At 41.1% G+C, this 18,076-nt stretch overlaps 1 protein-coding gene across 2 annotated transcripts in view; it reads left to right on the top strand.

Moving 5' to 3' along the window:
- ZNF827 (zinc finger protein 827) overlaps positions 1 to 18,076 on the top strand; it is a 397,034-nt gene that overhangs the window by 347,684 nt on the left and 31,274 nt on the right. The window contains exons 9-10 of one of the 2 annotated variants that reach the window (XM_073604600.1): positions 8,194 to 8,337; positions 14,260 to 14,431. In XM_073604600.1, the coding sequence (XP_073460701.1) occupies positions 8,194 to 8,337; positions 14,260 to 14,431 (316 nt within the window). The remainder of the gene's footprint in view (positions 1 to 8,193; positions 8,338 to 14,259; positions 14,432 to 18,076) is intronic. The other variant, XM_073604608.1, reaches the window with a different exon arrangement.

Here is an 18,076-nt window from a genome sequence, read left to right as displayed (position 1 = left end):
TTATCTAGATGGCAACTCACCTCCTCATAGAAGGTTAGTAGATTGGTTTGGCAAGAACGATTCTTCATGAATCCATGCTGATTACTGCTAATGATACCGTTCTCATTACTAAAATCTTGTATATAGTCCCTTATCATCCCCTCCAAGAGTTTACATACTATTGATGTTAGGCTAACTAGTCTGTAATTCCCAGGGATGTATTTTGGGCCCTTTTTAAATATTGGTGCTACATTGGCTTTTTTCCAATCAGCTGGTACCATTCCAGTCAGTAGACTGTCTGTAAAAATTAGGAACAACGGTCTGGCAATCACTTGACCGAGTTCCCTAAGTACCCTCGGATGCAAGCCATCAGGTCCCGGTGATTTATTAATGTTACGTTTCTCAAGTCTAATTTTAATTCTGTCCTCTGTTAACCATGGAGGTGCTTCCCGTGTTGTGTCATGAGGATAAACACTGCAATTTTGATTACTGAAGCCCCCCGTTTCACTCGTGAAGACTGAGGAGAAGAATAAATTCAATACCTTCGCCATCTCCCCATCCTTTCTAACCAGATGTCCTCCCTCATTCTTTATGGGGCCAATATGGTCAGTCCTTCCTTTTTTACTGTTTACATATTTAAAGAATTTCTTGGGATTTTTTTTTGCTCTCCTCCGCTATGTGTCTTTCATGTTCTATCTTAGCCGTCCTAATTGCACGCTTACATTTCTTGTTGCATTCTTTATAAAGTCTGAATGCTGAGGATGATCCCTCAACTTTGTATTTTATGAAGGCCTTCTCCTTTGCTTTTATATGCATTTTTACATTGGAGTTAAGCCATCCAGGACTTTTGTTCGCCCTTTTAAATTTATTACCCAATGGGATACATTGGCTATTGCCCTTATTTAATATACTTTTAAAGCAAACCCATCTCTCCTCCGTATTCTTTGTTCCTAATATTTTATCCCAATTTATGCCTTTTAGCAAGGTTTGCAGTTTAGGGAAGTTGGCTCTTTTGAAATTCAGTGTCTTTGTATTCCCTTTATGTTTCCTATTTGTGTGATTTATACTGAAACTAATTGACCTGTGATCGCTGTTACCTAAATTTCCCCGTATTTCCACATCCGTGATCAGGTCTGTATTGTTGGTAATCAGTAGATCCAGTAATGTTTTATTTCTAGTTGGTGCGTCTACCATCTGACCCATAAAATTGTCCTGCAAGACATTAAGGAACTGGCGAGCCTTAAATGAATGTGCGGTTCCCTCCGCCCAGTCTATGTCTGGATAATTAAAATCCCGAATTATGATAACACTTCCCATCCTTGCTGCTAATCCAAATTGTGATAGGAGATCTGTCTCCACTTCCTCCCTCAGGTTAGGGGCCTATAGCATACTCCCAGTATTATTTTCCCCTTAGCTTCATCCCTTTGGAGCTCTACCCATAAGGATTCCACCTCCTCCCTAGCTCCCTCAGTGATGTCATCTCTCACATTCACTCATTATTCTTGATATATAGGCATACCCCTCCCCCTTTTTTACCCTCTCTATCCTTGCAGTAAAGGGTATACCCTTGAATGTTTGCCAGCCAATCATGAGAGCTGTTGAACCAGGTCTCTGAAATTCCCACAAAATCCAAATCCTCCTCGTACAACAGTATCTCTAGTTCACCCATCTTGTCTGCCATGCTCCTGGCATTGGTGAACGTGCCACATAGTTTAGACCGGTCGCATATTGTCCTCGTATTGGGTGTTTCGAGATTGCAACTAGGACTTGCTACTATACCTACCTTGTGTTTTTGTGCTTTGGTCAACCTACCACTAATGCCCCCAATACTACCCTCTGGAATATCTTCCACGCTGACTATCTCTACCTCTGGACCCTCCCCCCCATCGCCTAGTTTAAAAACCCCTCTAACTTTTTGGCCATCTTCATTCCCAGCAGATCTGCACCCCTCCTCATTTAGGTGCAGTCCGTCCCTTCTATAGTACCGGTTATCGACTGAGAAGTCGGCCCAGTCCTCCAGGAACCCAAACCCCTCCTTACTACACCAGCTCTTCAGCCACTTGTTTACTTCCCTGATCTCCCTCTGCCTTTCTGGTGTGGCTCGATGTACCGGTAGTATTCCTGAGAATACTACCTTGGAGGTCCTTTTCCTCAATTTAGCTCCTAAGTCCCTAAAATCGTTCTTTAGGACACTCCATCTGCCTCTGACTTTGTCATTGGTGCCAACGTGCACCATGACAGCTGGGTCTTTCCCAGCCCCTGACCACAAGATCCGTGATGTGCCGAACCCGAGTGCCCGGTAGACAACATACTGTTCGGCGCTTCAGGTCTTGGTTACAGATTGTTCTCTCTGTCCTTCTAAGAATTGAGTCCCCTACCACCAGAATCTGTCTTTCCTTTCCCTTCGCTGCCCCCCCACTCTCACTGGAGGAGTTCTTCCCCCGGCAGCTAGGAGAGTCCCTCAGCTCCAGCAGTGCTGGTCCCTGACTGGTTTCACCAATGTCACTCAATGGAGCGTACTTATTGGGATGCTCCAGTCCTGGATCGGCCTCCCTGGCACTTCCTCCTCTACCCTTCCTGACTGTCACCCATCTACTCTTTGCTAGTGCCTGCACCTCTTTGTCTCCACCCGCCTCTGTGCTGGCCCCTGCCGGCCCCTGCCGTGTACGTTCCTGGCTCTCCTTTAGTATGGAGGGACTTCTCAGTGCTGACAGTTGCTTCCCCAGATTCAGAACCTGGGCTTCCAGGGAAACAATGTGCTTACATTTTGCAAGCAGTATTCGCCCTCGATCGGATGATCAAGGAACGCATACATGCAGCAAGATGCCGGGCATCGTACCTATTAAATTTAGTGAGGATTGGGGATTATACCCTGTCCAAATTACCTAACAGCTAGCGTCCTGGCACTAATACTTAAGACAATACACAGGTACACAACAAGACAATACACAGGTACTCGCAGACCTACGTGCACCCGCAGGCCACTCGCAGACCTACGTGCACTCGCAGACCTACGTGCACCTGCAGGTCACTCGCAGACCTACGTACACTCGCAGGCCACTCGCAGACCTACGTGCACTCGCAGACCACTCGCAGACCTACGTACACTCGCAGGCCACTTGCAGACCTACGTGCACTCGCAGGCCACTCGCAGACCTACGTGCATTTGCAGACCTACGTGCATTTGCAATACACAAGTACTAAGGATCCACACACACTACTCAGACAACACTCAGGTACTCGCACTACACAGGTACTATGACCCCTGTTATAACCTCCTGTTTTAAACTCTGGTTTTAACTCACCACTTAGACTGGTTCCACTTGCACAGAGTTCCAACAGCCTCACAAATGAGCAGGCTCAGTATGAGTCCTACACCAGGTTATATAGGCCTCAAGCACATGTGAGCAATTAGCCACTCCCCTTAATTGGTAGTCTGAAGGAACCAAAGAAAAAAAAAAAAAAAAAGCTATTTAAAAAGTGACAGAAAAAGGTAAGTGCCGTAGGCCATAGCAACCACACAATCCATACTATACTGTCCTAATTTTTCTTTAACATATCTTTTTTATTAAGTTTTTGTTTTTAACATACAACATCACAAACTGTGCTTAATAAACAACAAACAAAACTACAATCAACAAGCAAGACCATAGCTATAGTCCGTAGGAATACTGCAAATGACAACAGCCAAAATCGTTAATTACTATTCTCGGTGTTACAAGTTTTGCTAACATTGTATAAACATGTTTATATACGGTAAATGTAAACTAAACATGCACAAGTGGACCTGAATTTGTTTCTTCTGTTGATAGCTTGGATCACAGTAAACTTGCCCCAGTATATTGATATTGAGACTTTGATTGTATGGTACTAACTCTGCACTCATAGGGAGAATAACCTGTCTGAAATTAAATGAAATGGAGCTCATCCGGGTAGCTAACCAGGGGTTCCGTAATTTTCTAATATAATTTCTATTCTGATATACTAGTTTTTCTCAGGAAATGTCAATATTAACTTGATTTTTCCACTCCATAAGCATGGGTGGGCTAGGCCAGGGGACATGCATTTTTGTGCAACAATTTCTGTGCTATGTAAAGCAGTCTAGTAATAGGAGCCATCGCCTCAGTGGGCACAAGGGAGTCATCAAACATGTTAGGAAGACATATTTTAGGTTCTTGTGGTAAGTTAACCTGAATAGAGGATGTAAGAGAAAATCTTGCTAGAATCTGCGGGATTTCAGGCACCTTCTTTCATATGAAATAAGTCTGCTGGCCCTCTAGCACATCTAGGAAACAGATCTGTGTCTCTAGGGATTCCATCTATGCAGTTTGGCAGGTATATGGTAAACTCTGTGGAGAATAAAAAGTTGAGTCTTTGTGGTAATAAAGGCACCAGAGGGAGGGATGTCAGAGCTTGTTCCCAGCTCAAGTCTTCCTCCCATCGTTTCAGTTTAGCTGGGATATGGGTGCAAGCATGTACATCATGTTACATATAGTTACATAGTAGGTGATGTTGAAAAAAGACACAAGTCCATCAAGCCCAACCTATGTGTGTGATTTTATGTCAGTATTACATTGTATATCCCTGTATGTTGTGGTCGTTCAGGTGCTTATCTAATAGTTTTTTGAAACTATCGATGCTCCCCGCTGAGACCTCAGGAATCAAAATCCCATATAATTGGGAAATTAGTCCTTTTTTAGAATCAGTTTGTGCCAGTAGGCATTATACCGTCCTCACTTTAGCAGCAGGAATTTTTAGATTTTGAGAGCATTTATTAATTTACTATTATAGTTGGTAATGTCAATGCTTTTTTATCTTGTAAAATTTGATGTAAAAGAAGGGAGACTTTTAGCTTTGGCTCACCTGATAAATGTCACAAACATGATAGACTGTATAAAATAACATAAAACATATGCATGTATACAAGCACAATAAATGCCTATACTGGATTTCCCCCTATATGTTAAAATGTGTGTGTATCTAATATACAAAGCATGTAATATCTTACAAATTACATGGTTTGTTCAAATAATGCCATAGCAGCAGATGTTGACCAGATGCTGCATGTAGCAGCTAATCCTCTTAGTTAAATGGCTATTTGTGTTTTAGAGGTTGAAAAAATACCTGTTACTTCCGCACAAAAAAATTGTGAGCAAGAAAACCTTTGCCACATGTTAAACATAATTAAAGGGGTTGTAAAGGCTGAAGGTTTTTTAACTTCAGTGTGCTGCTCCCCCCTCACTACTTACCTGAGCCTCCTCTCTATCCAGCAATGTGCACGGAAGCCTCGTCTGGTCCGGGTCTCTCTTTTTCCTCATTGGCTGAGACACAGCGGCGGGAGCCATTGGCACCTACTGCTGTCAGTCACAGCCAGTAAGCCAATGAGGAGAGAGAGGAGCTCTTGATGGTGATTTTCAGTCAAGCCCCCCAGCATAGTTACAATAATAAGCCTGCTGGAAGTACATAACCTCAGTTTGGACTGAAAATTGAAAGGACTGTTTTCTAGAACAAAAATCTATTGTAAGGCTGGCCATAGATGGATTTTTTTTTTCTTATGCCAGTGGGCTGAAAGAAAAAACAAACAGATTTCTCCTTCCACACAATAGAGGTATAGTGGATAGAGGAATCCTCCCTACTGAGACATAATATTCTGGCAATGGAACTCTGCTACACTGCTCAATATCTGCAACCAATGATCAAGAACATTTTTCCCAGGAGCCCATTCAACAGAAGTCGATCATTAGATTGACTTCTGTCAAGTGGGAGCGACCACACATAGATTGAAATTTGGCTGGTCCCTGCTGATTGGCCAGATTTCAATTTAGCAAAGGCCAGCTTAAGAAACATTTGACTGCCTAGGTGACCAGCCCATGCATGGTCAGCATAAACTGGAAGAGAGTTTTTGGAGTCTTTTGGTAGCTATTTCAGGTCTGTTGATGTCTGCTGATGTCAGTCTGACTGGAACAATAGTGTGACGGGAGCTGCTCTAGATGGCTTACTGTGCCTTTGATGTCTCCCCTGTATGCTGTTTACACACATAAAATGATCAGTGTATGCTTCTCTAGCCAAGAACATCTGTTTTCAGCCACAAACCATTTCTTTTGATGACCGTCCAGGTGGTATGCCTCTCAGACATAAGCCCCATGCATGTGTTGGCCAGACCTCATGGATCATCTTATGAGTTATGTGTCCTATGACAGCTGGGCCTCAATAAAAACATCGAACTTGGCATTCAGTCCTTGCTAAGACATCTTGAAGATGCTTTAGCCGATATACTAAATGTTAGCATTATTTTGTCCTGCAAGATATTTTATATAGACCTTGTACAGATTATGATAATTGGGACCTGAATTATTTAATTCAAACAAATTTATTTCCTATGCTTTTTTCCACTTTGTACACTGTACCAAAAAGTGGTTTAGGTCCATATAATAAACCACCTTTTAGAACATTTTGTCAATGCTCATTGGTATTAAAAACAGAAGTTAAAGCATATCATAAGAAAAGTACTAAGGCAGATTCTAGTAAGACAACGGCCCATGTAAACTGCCATTTTGACACACACACGCACAGTATCTTTAATGAGAAATATCAGCTGTAAATTCCCCCCTCTCCTTTCCCCTCCATTCAGTTTGTAGGGAAGTGTCACTCTTGATTAATTGCACAGTGCTAGAAGTAGTTATTCAAAGCTAAAGAAGACACCAATTACTACCCTCAAAAATTTAAACTAGCCTTTGGAAACAAGATTAGTCACCACCTTGTGCCAGTTAGTGATTGTCCTTTTTCATTGCATTGCTGCAGTATGGTCTGAAACCTCCCGCCCGCAGTATGTCACTTCCAAGTATCAGAAATTCTGCTTCTAAGACTCTGTTTCCACAATGCCAAGTGGCACACGTGCACTGATGCAGTGTATGAACAATGTTTCCATTCACACTTGGGCGACTCCAAAGTCATGCAATATCCATTGCAACTTTGGATGGGTGCAACAACTGTCACATTGATAACATTAAGATGCATGAAAGTTGCATCAAAGCAGTGCAGGAAGCTTTTAAAAGTTGCTGCGACTTTGTCGCATAGATTTGAATGGCTTCCATTGAAATACATGGGCTGCGACTTGTCACAGGACTTTGTATACAAAGTCCCGTGACAAGTCATACAAGTGTGAATGGAGCCTAAAAGACAGGATTTTCAATACTGCAGGTGCCGAACAAAATGCCTTGGGAAAGGATGGACACAATGAGAGTAATTGATCAAAACTGGAGCTGACAGAATTTGAGCAGCTGTGCACAGCAACCAACCAGGTTCAATCTTCAGCTTGTTCAGTTGAGCTGTGATAATGAAAGATAGAAGCTGATTGGCTGCCATGCACAGCTTATCCAGATTCTGGTTGCTCCAGTTTAAAAAGCTCCCCTCAATGTGTCACCTGGTGGTAATGGTTTTGTTTTCAAAGGTTTGTGTTAAAGTTATTCTCCATGCAGACCACCAAATGCACAGATGAAATACATTTATGTGTAGTATGTTACTTCCCCCAAATTTTATTTTTGTACACTAAATCCAGTGATTTATGCACCAGTGCATCCAGGCAAGTGGCATGCTAATTTTCTGGTTTAGGATTGCGCTGCCTGTGCAATGTGCAGTGCCACCGTTGGGATTAAGATCTCAACTGTAGCAGATAAAATAATAAACTTATATGTATTTCAGCCGTGTATTTAGATGTTGTTACTATACAGCTGGATCACAACACACATGCAAAACATACACATGCTTAGTGGCAATCCAAGGTTTGATGAAAACATTAAAGATTTGTTTTTGACAGCTGTACAGTGTCCTGAGAGACCTTTAAAGATCTGATTAGAGACTGACCACAGTCTTACTCTTCCAAAATAGAATAAACTGTTTTGGTGGGGTTCTTCTTTAAGTACAGTGTACATTTCTTTCAGTGTCCACTACTAATAAACACTATTTTATTTACCAAAGGAACTGGGCGGGGGGGGGGGGATTGTGACAGTTCAAATTTCAAGTTTCCTGGATTAGCCTTAAAGGTATGCAGAGATGTTCTCTCCTCATTACACATTACATATCCAAAGCCCAAGTTAAATTTTTGAAGCAAGATCAAGTACTGTTTTATTCATTGCAGACCTGCAGACTGTGTTGGGATGTATACCAAATATTCACACAAACAGATCACTCAGTGTGCTTTCTTTAATGTTACAGATGCAGAGCCACTTGGGCTGGAAGCAGGCAGTGGGTTAGCTGCCTGGAAACTTAACGAACAGCTCTATCCCTGCGATGTCTGTGGGAAAGTGTTTGGCCGACAGCAGACTTTATCCCGACATCTGTTATTGCACACAGGTAATAGTGTATAAAACTTCCAATTTTGTCAGTGGAATTGAAATACAGATCTGCTTGCAGCATACACATAACTGTTTGATAGCTGTGGCCGCCCACTGAATTTGAAGAGTAGTCGGACGTATGATCTAACTACCATGCTTTTGAATAGCCTGCCACTGGAGACTGTGATTTGAATCAAAACCTAGATCCGCCCAAATTCAGAGAGAATTATCTATATAGCAATTAGGAACTATGGGTGTTGGAATTTTAAACCCCAGCTCTGTCACACTCACATTTAAAGAAATATTAGGTGGGCATAAACTGATATTAAGTTTACTGATGATTTTGTCCCAGCCCTTATGTAAAGTAGACATAGAAATTAGACCCCTTTCAGCGTAATCCATCAAGTGCTTCTGCCTGCTCAGCAGGGGATCTCTCCGCTGATCCCCCGCTGAGCAGGCTGATGACAGGACCCAATAGACTTTAATAGGAGCTCTGAAAAAATGATTGAAAATGTGTGTATCACGTGCTTTTTTTTTTACCTAGTAACTAGCTTTCCCGTGGCCAAAACCATTTAAAAAATGCTCAAGCCTCAGACACCTGCAAAAATGATCAAAACCGTCCTGTGTAAATGCCCAAAAAATGCCTCTTAAAGGACCAAAAGCGCTAGCTCAAGTGTGATTGCAGCCTTAAAGACAGATATACTTTTAGAACAGATTGGCTAATTTATTTTATCCCAAAATACCATGCAAACATGCAAAATAACCTCTTACCCAACCTTTTTTCTTTACTGAGCTCATCATAGGCTCAGGACAATGTAAACGCTTTTGTTGTCAGATGTCTGCACTGTCTGAAGACAAGTACTGAGTTCTAAGAAAGTTTCTGAATTCAAAGTCTTTTGTGCCATGAGCTGTAATTGACGATTTAGATCAGTATAGATCACAAAGTGCAAGAGCCATACCCTGAATAAGTTTAGAGAAGCTCTGTCTTTTCTTCCATTTCATGTGATACTAAAAACCTGTTGCAGAGTGCAGATCTAGAGGGATGATGCCTTTGTTGTTCTCAGTCCTAGTGTGAATATTTTTCCACATTTAGCAGTTTGTGATCTCCCTTGATTACGTAGGTGCATTGCAGTATACAAATCATTTTATAAGGCTCCTGCCACTGAAGTCCCTAAAGCGGAATTCCACTCGTTTTTCAGTTTATTAAAAGTTAGCAGCTACAAAACGTGTAGCTGCTGACTTTTAATAAACAGACCCTCACCTGTCCCACAGTCCATTGATGCAGCCCCCCGAAGCCTCGCTCCTCTCCCCCTCCTCTCCGTGGTGCCGTCATTGCAAGTGTGGGCACCCAGCTTTGACAGCTTGCGAATCGCACTGCGTTCTCCTAGTGGCAGGCAATCTTCTGGGACCTATAACGTGTCCCAGAAGATTGAAGAGAGGGAGGGGCCGCCTAGCGGGAGAGGAGGCGTCACCTAGGCAGCCAAGTGACAGAAGGAGGAAGTACCTGTCAGAACGTGGCATGTAAGGGGGCGAGGAGTGCTTAAAGCGGAAGTTCCAGTTAGGTGGAACTCCGCTTTAAATCAAACAGGCATATGGAAAAAAAAGCTTCCATGATGTTCTGGTCTGCAATTACAGTGAAGGTGCAGGAAGAGTGGATAAAAAACAAACTAATGTTTATCCTGGGCCAAGACTTGTGTAACAGCCTTCATGGCACTGGAAGGCAGAGGTATAAGATTATATTTACAAAGTTGATCAATACTGCTTTTTTTAGTGAACATACTAATGTGTTTTTTATTTGTCATTCTTTAATTAAAGCTGTCTGCCTGATTTTTGCTGCTCTGTAGATTATATGTGGGCCCATTCAATTCTTTATGAAAAAGTGCCTATATCATGTTTGTAGTAGTAAGATATTAGACTTGCATTATAAGAGCTACCCACAGTGTCCTTAAAAATTAAATATAATATGATTTCCCTATTCACGTTCTCCGTCATATCTTCATTCATCCTTTTTTGTGCACATTTCAGCATTTAGCTAAACAACAGAGTTATATTGCAGAATAATATTTCCGCCTGAATTGTACCCAGAATTATTTAAATTAAGACCCACGGATCCTAAAAGAATTGCGCTCTGTCATTTCAAAACCATTGTTTCTAGTTTTTAGGGACTTTTTATTGACTGGAATAGTACCACTGGATTGGCGTAGGGCCAATGTGGTACCTATATTTAAAAAGGGATCAAAGCCTTTACCAAATAACTATAGACCTGTTAGTTTAACTTCTATAGTTTGGAAGATACTGGAGAGTTTAATAAAAGACCACATAGATGAGTTCTTGTTGGAAAAAAATATTTTAAGCAACAGACAGCATGGATTCATGAAAGACAGAAGTTGTCAAACAATTCTGATTTCTTTTTATGAGGAGGTAAGTAAAACCTTGGATAGAGGGGTGGCTGTGGATGTAGTATACTTGGATTTTGCAAAAGCGTTTGACACAGTTCCCCACACACGGCTAATGTGTAAGATTACAGGCCTGGAAAGAGCAGTTTGTAAATGGATAGAAAACTGACTAAAAGACAGAATTCAGAGAGTAGTGGTTAATGATTCTTACTCTGAATGGTCTAAGGTTATCAGTGGTGTACCCCAAGGTTCAGTGTTGGGACCCTTACTTTTTAATATCTTTATAAATGATATAGGGTCTGGGAATAAAAGTACAATTTCAGTCTTTGCAGATGACACCAAGGTACGCAGTGGATTAACGTTCACGTTACGTTAATCTATAGGATAATTTACAAGCCAACCTCAATGCAGTGTTTAGTTGGGCAACTAGGTGGCAAATGAGGTTTAATGTTGATTAATGTAAAGTTATGCACTTGGGGGCTAATATGCATGCATCACACATACTAGGGGTAGTACAACTGTGGGAATCAATGTTGGAGAAGGTTCTGGTAGAGCATGAGCTTAATAATAGCATGGAATGCTAAGCTGCAGTTTCCAAAGCAAGCAAAATCCTTTCTTGTATTAAGGGAGGTATGGACGCCAGAGAGAAAGATATAATTTTGCCCCTGTACAAATTATTAGTAAGACCTCATCTGGAATATGCAGTTCAGTTTTGGGCACCAGTTCTCAAAAAGGATATCGGGGAACTGGAGACAGTGCAGAAAAGGGCAACCAAACTGATAAGAGGCATAGAGGAGCTCAGCTATCAGGAAAGATTAGAGGAACTGAATTTATTCTCTCTTGAGGAGAGGAGATTAAAGGGGGGGGGGGTGTATAATCAACATGTACAAATACATAAGTGGTCCATATAGAGTTCTTCACTTTAAGGTCTTTACAGAGGACAACGGGGGACTCTTTACATCTGGAGGAAAAAAAATGTAATCTAATCCAAATATGGAAAGGTACTGTATCTTCACAGTAAGAGCTGTGAAAATGTGGACTCCCTCAAGAGCTGGTTCTGGACAGCTCAGTAGATTGCTTTAAAAAAAGGCCTGGATTCTTTCCTAAATGTACATAATATAACTTGGGTACTAACCTTTTTAGGTAAAGTTGATCCGGGGAATATCTGATTGCATCTCAGGGGATCAGGAAGGAATTTTTTTCCCCGCTGTAGCAAATTGGATGCTTTTCTAGGGTTTTTCGCCTTCTGGATGTGGGTATAGCATTGTGTATATATTGGTTGAACTAGATGGACTTGTTTTATTTTTTCAACCTGTCTGACTATGTAACTAAAGTCTTTTGGCATCCCTAATAAGGCCAACTTTTGAGTAGGGTTATGTTTTCAATACAACCCCAGTCCCAAAAAAGTTGGCATGCTGTGTAAAAGCTACATAAACACAGAATGCAATGACTTGCATATCTCATAAACCCAAAATTTATTCACAATAGAAAATAGAAAACATATCAAATGTTTAAACTGAGAAAATGTACCATTTTAACCCCTTCCCGACCGGCGCACGCCGATGTACGTCGGCAGAATGGCACGGCTGGGCAAATGGGCTTACAGGTACGTCCATTTAAATTTCCCGCCGCACCATTGCGTGCGCGCCACTGGCCGGGAGCTCCGTGAGTCGGTCGAGGGTCCCGCGGACTCAATCGCCGCGGGGATACCCACGATCGCTTCATGGAGAGGACGAACGGGGAGATGCTGATGTAAACAGCATCTCCCCGTTCTGCCTAGTGACAGTCTCACTGATCTCTGCTCCCTGTCATCGGGAGCAGTGATCAGTGTAGTGTCACAGCTAGCCCATCCCCCTACAGTTAGTAATCACTCCCCAGTACTGACTTAACCCCTCCCCGCCCCCTAGTGGTTAACCCCATTCACTGCCAGTGTCATTTACACAGGAATCAGTGCGTTGTTATAGCACTGATCGCTGTATAAATGACAATGGTCCCAAAAATGTCCGACATGTCCGCCATAATGTCGCAGTCACAATAAAAATCGCTGATCGCCGCCATTACTAGTAAAAAAAAAAATTATTAATAAAAATGTCATAAAACTATCCCCTATTTTGTAAAAGCTATAACTTTTGCGCAAACCAATCAATATACGCCTATGAAAAAAGGACGTCAACCACGTCACACGATCGCGCAATTGTCAGTTAAGGCGATGCAGTGCCGAATCGCAAAAAGTACTCTGGTCAGGAAGGGGGTAAAATCTTCCGGGGCTGAAGCGGTTAAGAAGAACAAAATAAGGTCATTTTGAAATTATTGGCAGCGACATGGCCATGTTTACCATGATGTAACATCCTCACTTCTTTTAACAACAAACACCTGGGAACTGAGGAGACCACTTGCTGGAGATTTGGGAGAGGAATGTTGTCCCATTCTTCCCTAATATAGGATTCTAACTGCTTAATAGTCCTTGGTCTTCTTTGTCATATTTGTATTCACACACAATGATTTTTGGAAGTATACCTGAGCCCATGCAGTGATGTCAATCACAGAATTATGTCTGTTTTTAATGCAGTGCTGCCTGAGGGCCCTGAAGATCGTCGGCATCTAATATGGCATTTTGACCTTGTCCCTTATACACACAAATTTCTCCAGATTCCGATTTCTCCAGCTCCACCTCTTGTCGGTGTGGGGCCTGCTGTGGGCTGCAAGTGCAGGGGATCTGAGTCCTAGTGCACTGCTACTCTCCACCACTAGAGGGCGCCCACTCCTTCTCCCAGCAATACCATTCCCCTTCCCTCTCTGTGGTCATGTCACTCAGTGTGTATGTAAAAAATAAATAAATAAATATATATATATATATATATATATATATATATATATATATCTTTCTTTGCACTTGTTTGGCTGACCACATGAGCTCAGTCTATTATTATTATAGAAAAAAATATTAATATGAAAAAATATTATTATTGAAAGAAATATATTTTTTTAATCTTTATTTCCATCTGTTTGATTACATGAGCTCAATTCAGTCTTATTAATAATCTTAAATAGGGCTCATGTGATCAGCCAAACAAATAGAAATAAATATTTTAAAAATGTATATATTTTGTTTCAAAAATAATAATTTATCATAATAAATAAATACAGATACAAATAAAGATGTGGCAGTTGAGGTAACAGTCTGCAAACCCCTGTTGCCTGTCCCAACTTTTTGGGGACGTGTTGCTACCATCAGTTTCAAAATTACCTCATTTATTTCCTAAAATGGTACATTTTCTCAGTTTAAACATTTGATATGTTTTCTATTTTCCGTAGTGAATAAAATATGAGTTTATGAGATTTGCAGATCATTGCATTCTGTTTTTAATGTGAATTTTATGTCACGTCCCAACTTTTTTAGAATTGGGGTTGTATTTCAATATTTCCTAGCAAAGGGAGCCTAAAGTAGAATCTCAAACATAAAGTAGGTCTTACCCAACAAATACAAAGTTCTTCAGCTTTATGGGAATACTTGCAGGAAATGACTATTACCGCTTTGCTTCTCTACACAGAAGAGAGAAAGTATAAGTGCCATTTGTGTCCATATGCTGCAAAGTGCCGTGCTAACTTGAACCAACACCTGACTGTCCATGCAGTGAAGTTGGTGAGCACTGACACAGAAGACATTGTCAGTGCTGTAATTTCTGAGACCAGTGAGAAAAAGAAGTATCCATATTACTATAGGTAAGAAACCTTTACGTACACATTATTGTGCATACCTTTAAAAGTATCTTTAATGTATTTTGAATTTAGTAGTGTTAATCATGATGCAACTCCCCTCCTCCCTTAAAGCTGAACTCCAGGCAAATAGCCATATACACAATTGAAATATCGGAGCTTCTTTTACATCCCAAATAATGTGTATTTCTGTCCCTCCATACAGGAGAGTTATACAGTCTTTTCAGACAGCAGAACTACCTTTTTAAACCTACTTTTCTTTACTGTAGTTTAGCATTACAGCTAGGTGACCTTCCTGCCTATGATTGGATAGTGAAGGAGCAGTACCAAACAGATGAGCTCATCACTTTACCTATCCCAGACCCAGCCTTATGGGCAGGCTACGAGATTAAGATATTACAACAAATAATGTCAGGGGGTAGAATCCTCCCTTATGATACTTTAAAACATAACTTTCAACTGCCCTCACGAATGTGCTTGCGATACCTACAACTGCGTCATGCAGTTCAGGCCCAATACCCGGCAGGGATTACTCTACAGTCTCATGGGGTAGAGACCTTCCTGATCTCCAAAAACATAGATCGCATACTGTCCTCTCTATATATTCAAATAGTAAGTGGAGAGCCCTCTGAGGGGACCAAGCTATATGACAAGTGGAAGGAGGATTTGCCTGCCCTGGCAGCTGATGATTGGGAGGAAGGGATACAACAGCACATTCCCCTTATGGTTTCAGCAAGGGATAGATATATTCAGTTCAAATTCCTCCATAGAGCGTACTATACGCCGCAGAGGTTGGCAAGGATATATCCGACACAAACAGACAGATGCCCGAAGTGCAATGGGGAATTGGGTACCTTTATACATGTTGTCTGGTCGTGCCCTATTATACAGCAGTTCTGGTCAGAAGTAGTAGATGTTATCAATTTGGTGGGCAACCTGCATGTCCCAGTGAACCCGATTATTCTACTTCTGGGAGTATGTGACAACATTATATCTAATACACACAAGAGATTGTTTGTGTTTTATGCCTCATTTTATGCTAGAAAAACTATACTGATTAAATGAAAGCAGCCCGATCCTCTTACGGTCTCCCAATGGAAAGCCTTGGTAGACTCCACATTACCACTTTACAAACTCACTTATATTACCGCAAATGCCCTAAGAAATTCACAAAGATCTGGGGAGCATGGTACAAGCAGTAAGATTGCCATGGCCTGATGGGGCGTGAGATGTGCCCTCGTTTGATATGTCCTCTCCCCCCTCTCATTCCGTCTTTCCCCTCCCCCTCTCATTCCCTCTTTCCCCCCTCTCATTCCCTCTTTCCCCTCCCCCTCCTCCTCTCCCCCCCCCCCCCCAACCCCTTGATCCTTCTCTATTCTATACACAGATACCCTGACAAATAGACAACATTACAACCTAACCCACCAAATGAAGGTGATATCAGATAGAAGATAGAACCCAAACTTTGTATATGTAGCTAGGGTTTGTCTTTTACGCTCTTATGTAATATTGCATATGTACTACGAATCATACACAACTTTGCATTATGATAACTATATTCTTCTGAATCAAAACTATTCACTATGATTGTATCCATTCATCATGTAGCAGCACTTTGTTTTTTATTTTTTTCATTTGTATTTTATGTTTTTATAGTTGTATACTTAAATCTTCCTCCTTCTGGAGACAAAAAAGTTTCTGTTAAAAAAAAAAAAAAAAAAAGATGCAAGTGTCGGGCCCCCAACATGTGTATGGGCTGTCCCCCCTGACGGAAGCCTTGGGGCCAAGAAGTGGAGGTGACTATGTTCCTACTTTCATTGGGACCATAGAGAACGTAGCCACCCTCCAACAAGAAGTCAGGATCACAGCAACAACAAAAAATTGAATTTGATGATTTGAGGAGGATAAGAGCAATAGAAGGTCCCTTTTTTTAGTTAAGAACTCAAAAAATACATATTTGAATAGAATTAAAATTTTAAAAAAGTTTAGTATTACTTTTAAGGATTAGTAAGCTGCAATATATAACATTTTTGTTTTTGTGTTTAATACCACTTTAACTATTTGTACCAGTATTGGCTCATTACAGTATTATGGACCAAATCAATATTTATAAATGGCCGTGAATCTTTCTGTCCACAAATTCCCTAAAATGTCAGTGGTTCTGGCTGATACCAGAATAGCCTGATAGCTAACCCATGGCTGCTTGATGTGGGATAGAGAACCTCCCTTCTATTTAATAAATAATGTGCTCTTTTTAAAAAAGGCGAGGAATGTTGTTAATCTTTTGTTTGGTGGAATAATATAAATGATTATTCTTCCGTGCTAGGTCTTGTTCACATAGATAACAGCTGGTGGCAGCATTGTGTTCATAATCCACCACTGACTGGGACATGAAGTTCCTGGAAGCTGGTAAAATAGTGCAGTGTAACCTGGCAAGCTGTCCAGAATTTGAATTGGTTTCTGAGATGCCATGTGCTCTCTACTTAGCAACAAACCAGCTTTTACAACTGTGTTTGGCAAGACTACATTGCTTCTCTGTTGCCCAGAGGAATCCGCTAGGTGATGTGCAGCATCTGGAACATGTAGTTCCCAATTAACATCATCATTATACTCTGCAGTGTAATGCCTTGTTACACATGCTGCAAAACATCTCTAAATGAGAACAATGCAGCTCTTGAAAGATCAGCAAGTATGGAATGGATTACTAAAAAACGCTCCCTCCCTATCTTTAACATGCATATGTGTAGTGTTCAGTGCTGCTGTAATCTCTGTGCAGTAGACACCTCTGCTGGACATAAATCTTTTTCATTTGGAAAAAATATATACTTGACTTTATAAGGAAAAAGTGTAAAATCATTTTTGGAAATTTCAAGGGTGGCATATTTTTAATGGACACAGAGACTGGGAAAAAAAGAAATATAATTCAATTCCTGCAAACATTACACAAAAAAGCAATTCACTAATAGATGCCAAGAATAAGGTTCCTTCTGTGCATGCACAGCACAGACAGAGCCTACAACAACATCTGCAAACTGATGTATTTCAGCGTTACTTACTGAATCTATTTTATTCCAATTTGTCTGTAGACCATACTCACAAAACTAGGCATTAAAGCTGAACTTCAGCATTCCCTTTAGTCTTATACCGTTGTATTAAAGTTGCATTCTCAGCATTCACTGAACACTGTGAGCTTCTCTTATGCACCGTACACACGGTCGGATTTTCCGATGGAAAATGTCCGATCGGAGCGTGTTGTAGGAAATTCCGACCGTGTGTGGGCTCCATCGGACATTTTCCATCGGATTTTCCGACACACAAAGTTTGAGAGCAGGCTATAAAATTTTCCGACAACAAAATCCCATCGCGTCAATTCCGACCGTGTGTGGCCTGTTCCGACGCACAAAGTGCCACGCATGCTCAGAAGAAATTCCGAGACGGAACAGCTCGGTCTGGTAAAATTAGCGTTCGCAATGGATACTGCACTTTCGTCACGCTGCAATGTTAAAAATGGTTTAATACAGCGCACTCTCTTCTTCTTTATAATGTGAGAAGAATTACCGTATTTATCGGCGTATAACACGCACCCCAATTTAGGAGGGAATTTTAAGGAAAAAAAAAACTTTTAGGAGGGAAGTTGAAGGGAAAAAAACT

The sequence above is a fragment of the Aquarana catesbeiana genome, linkage group LG01 (assembly GCF_042186555.1).
Source record: "Aquarana catesbeiana isolate 2022-GZ linkage group LG01, ASM4218655v1, whole genome shotgun sequence".
Taxonomy (NCBI): Eukaryota; Metazoa; Chordata; class Amphibia; order Anura; family Ranidae; genus Aquarana; species Aquarana catesbeiana.
This window is presented reverse-complemented; position numbering and strand designations above follow the sequence as displayed.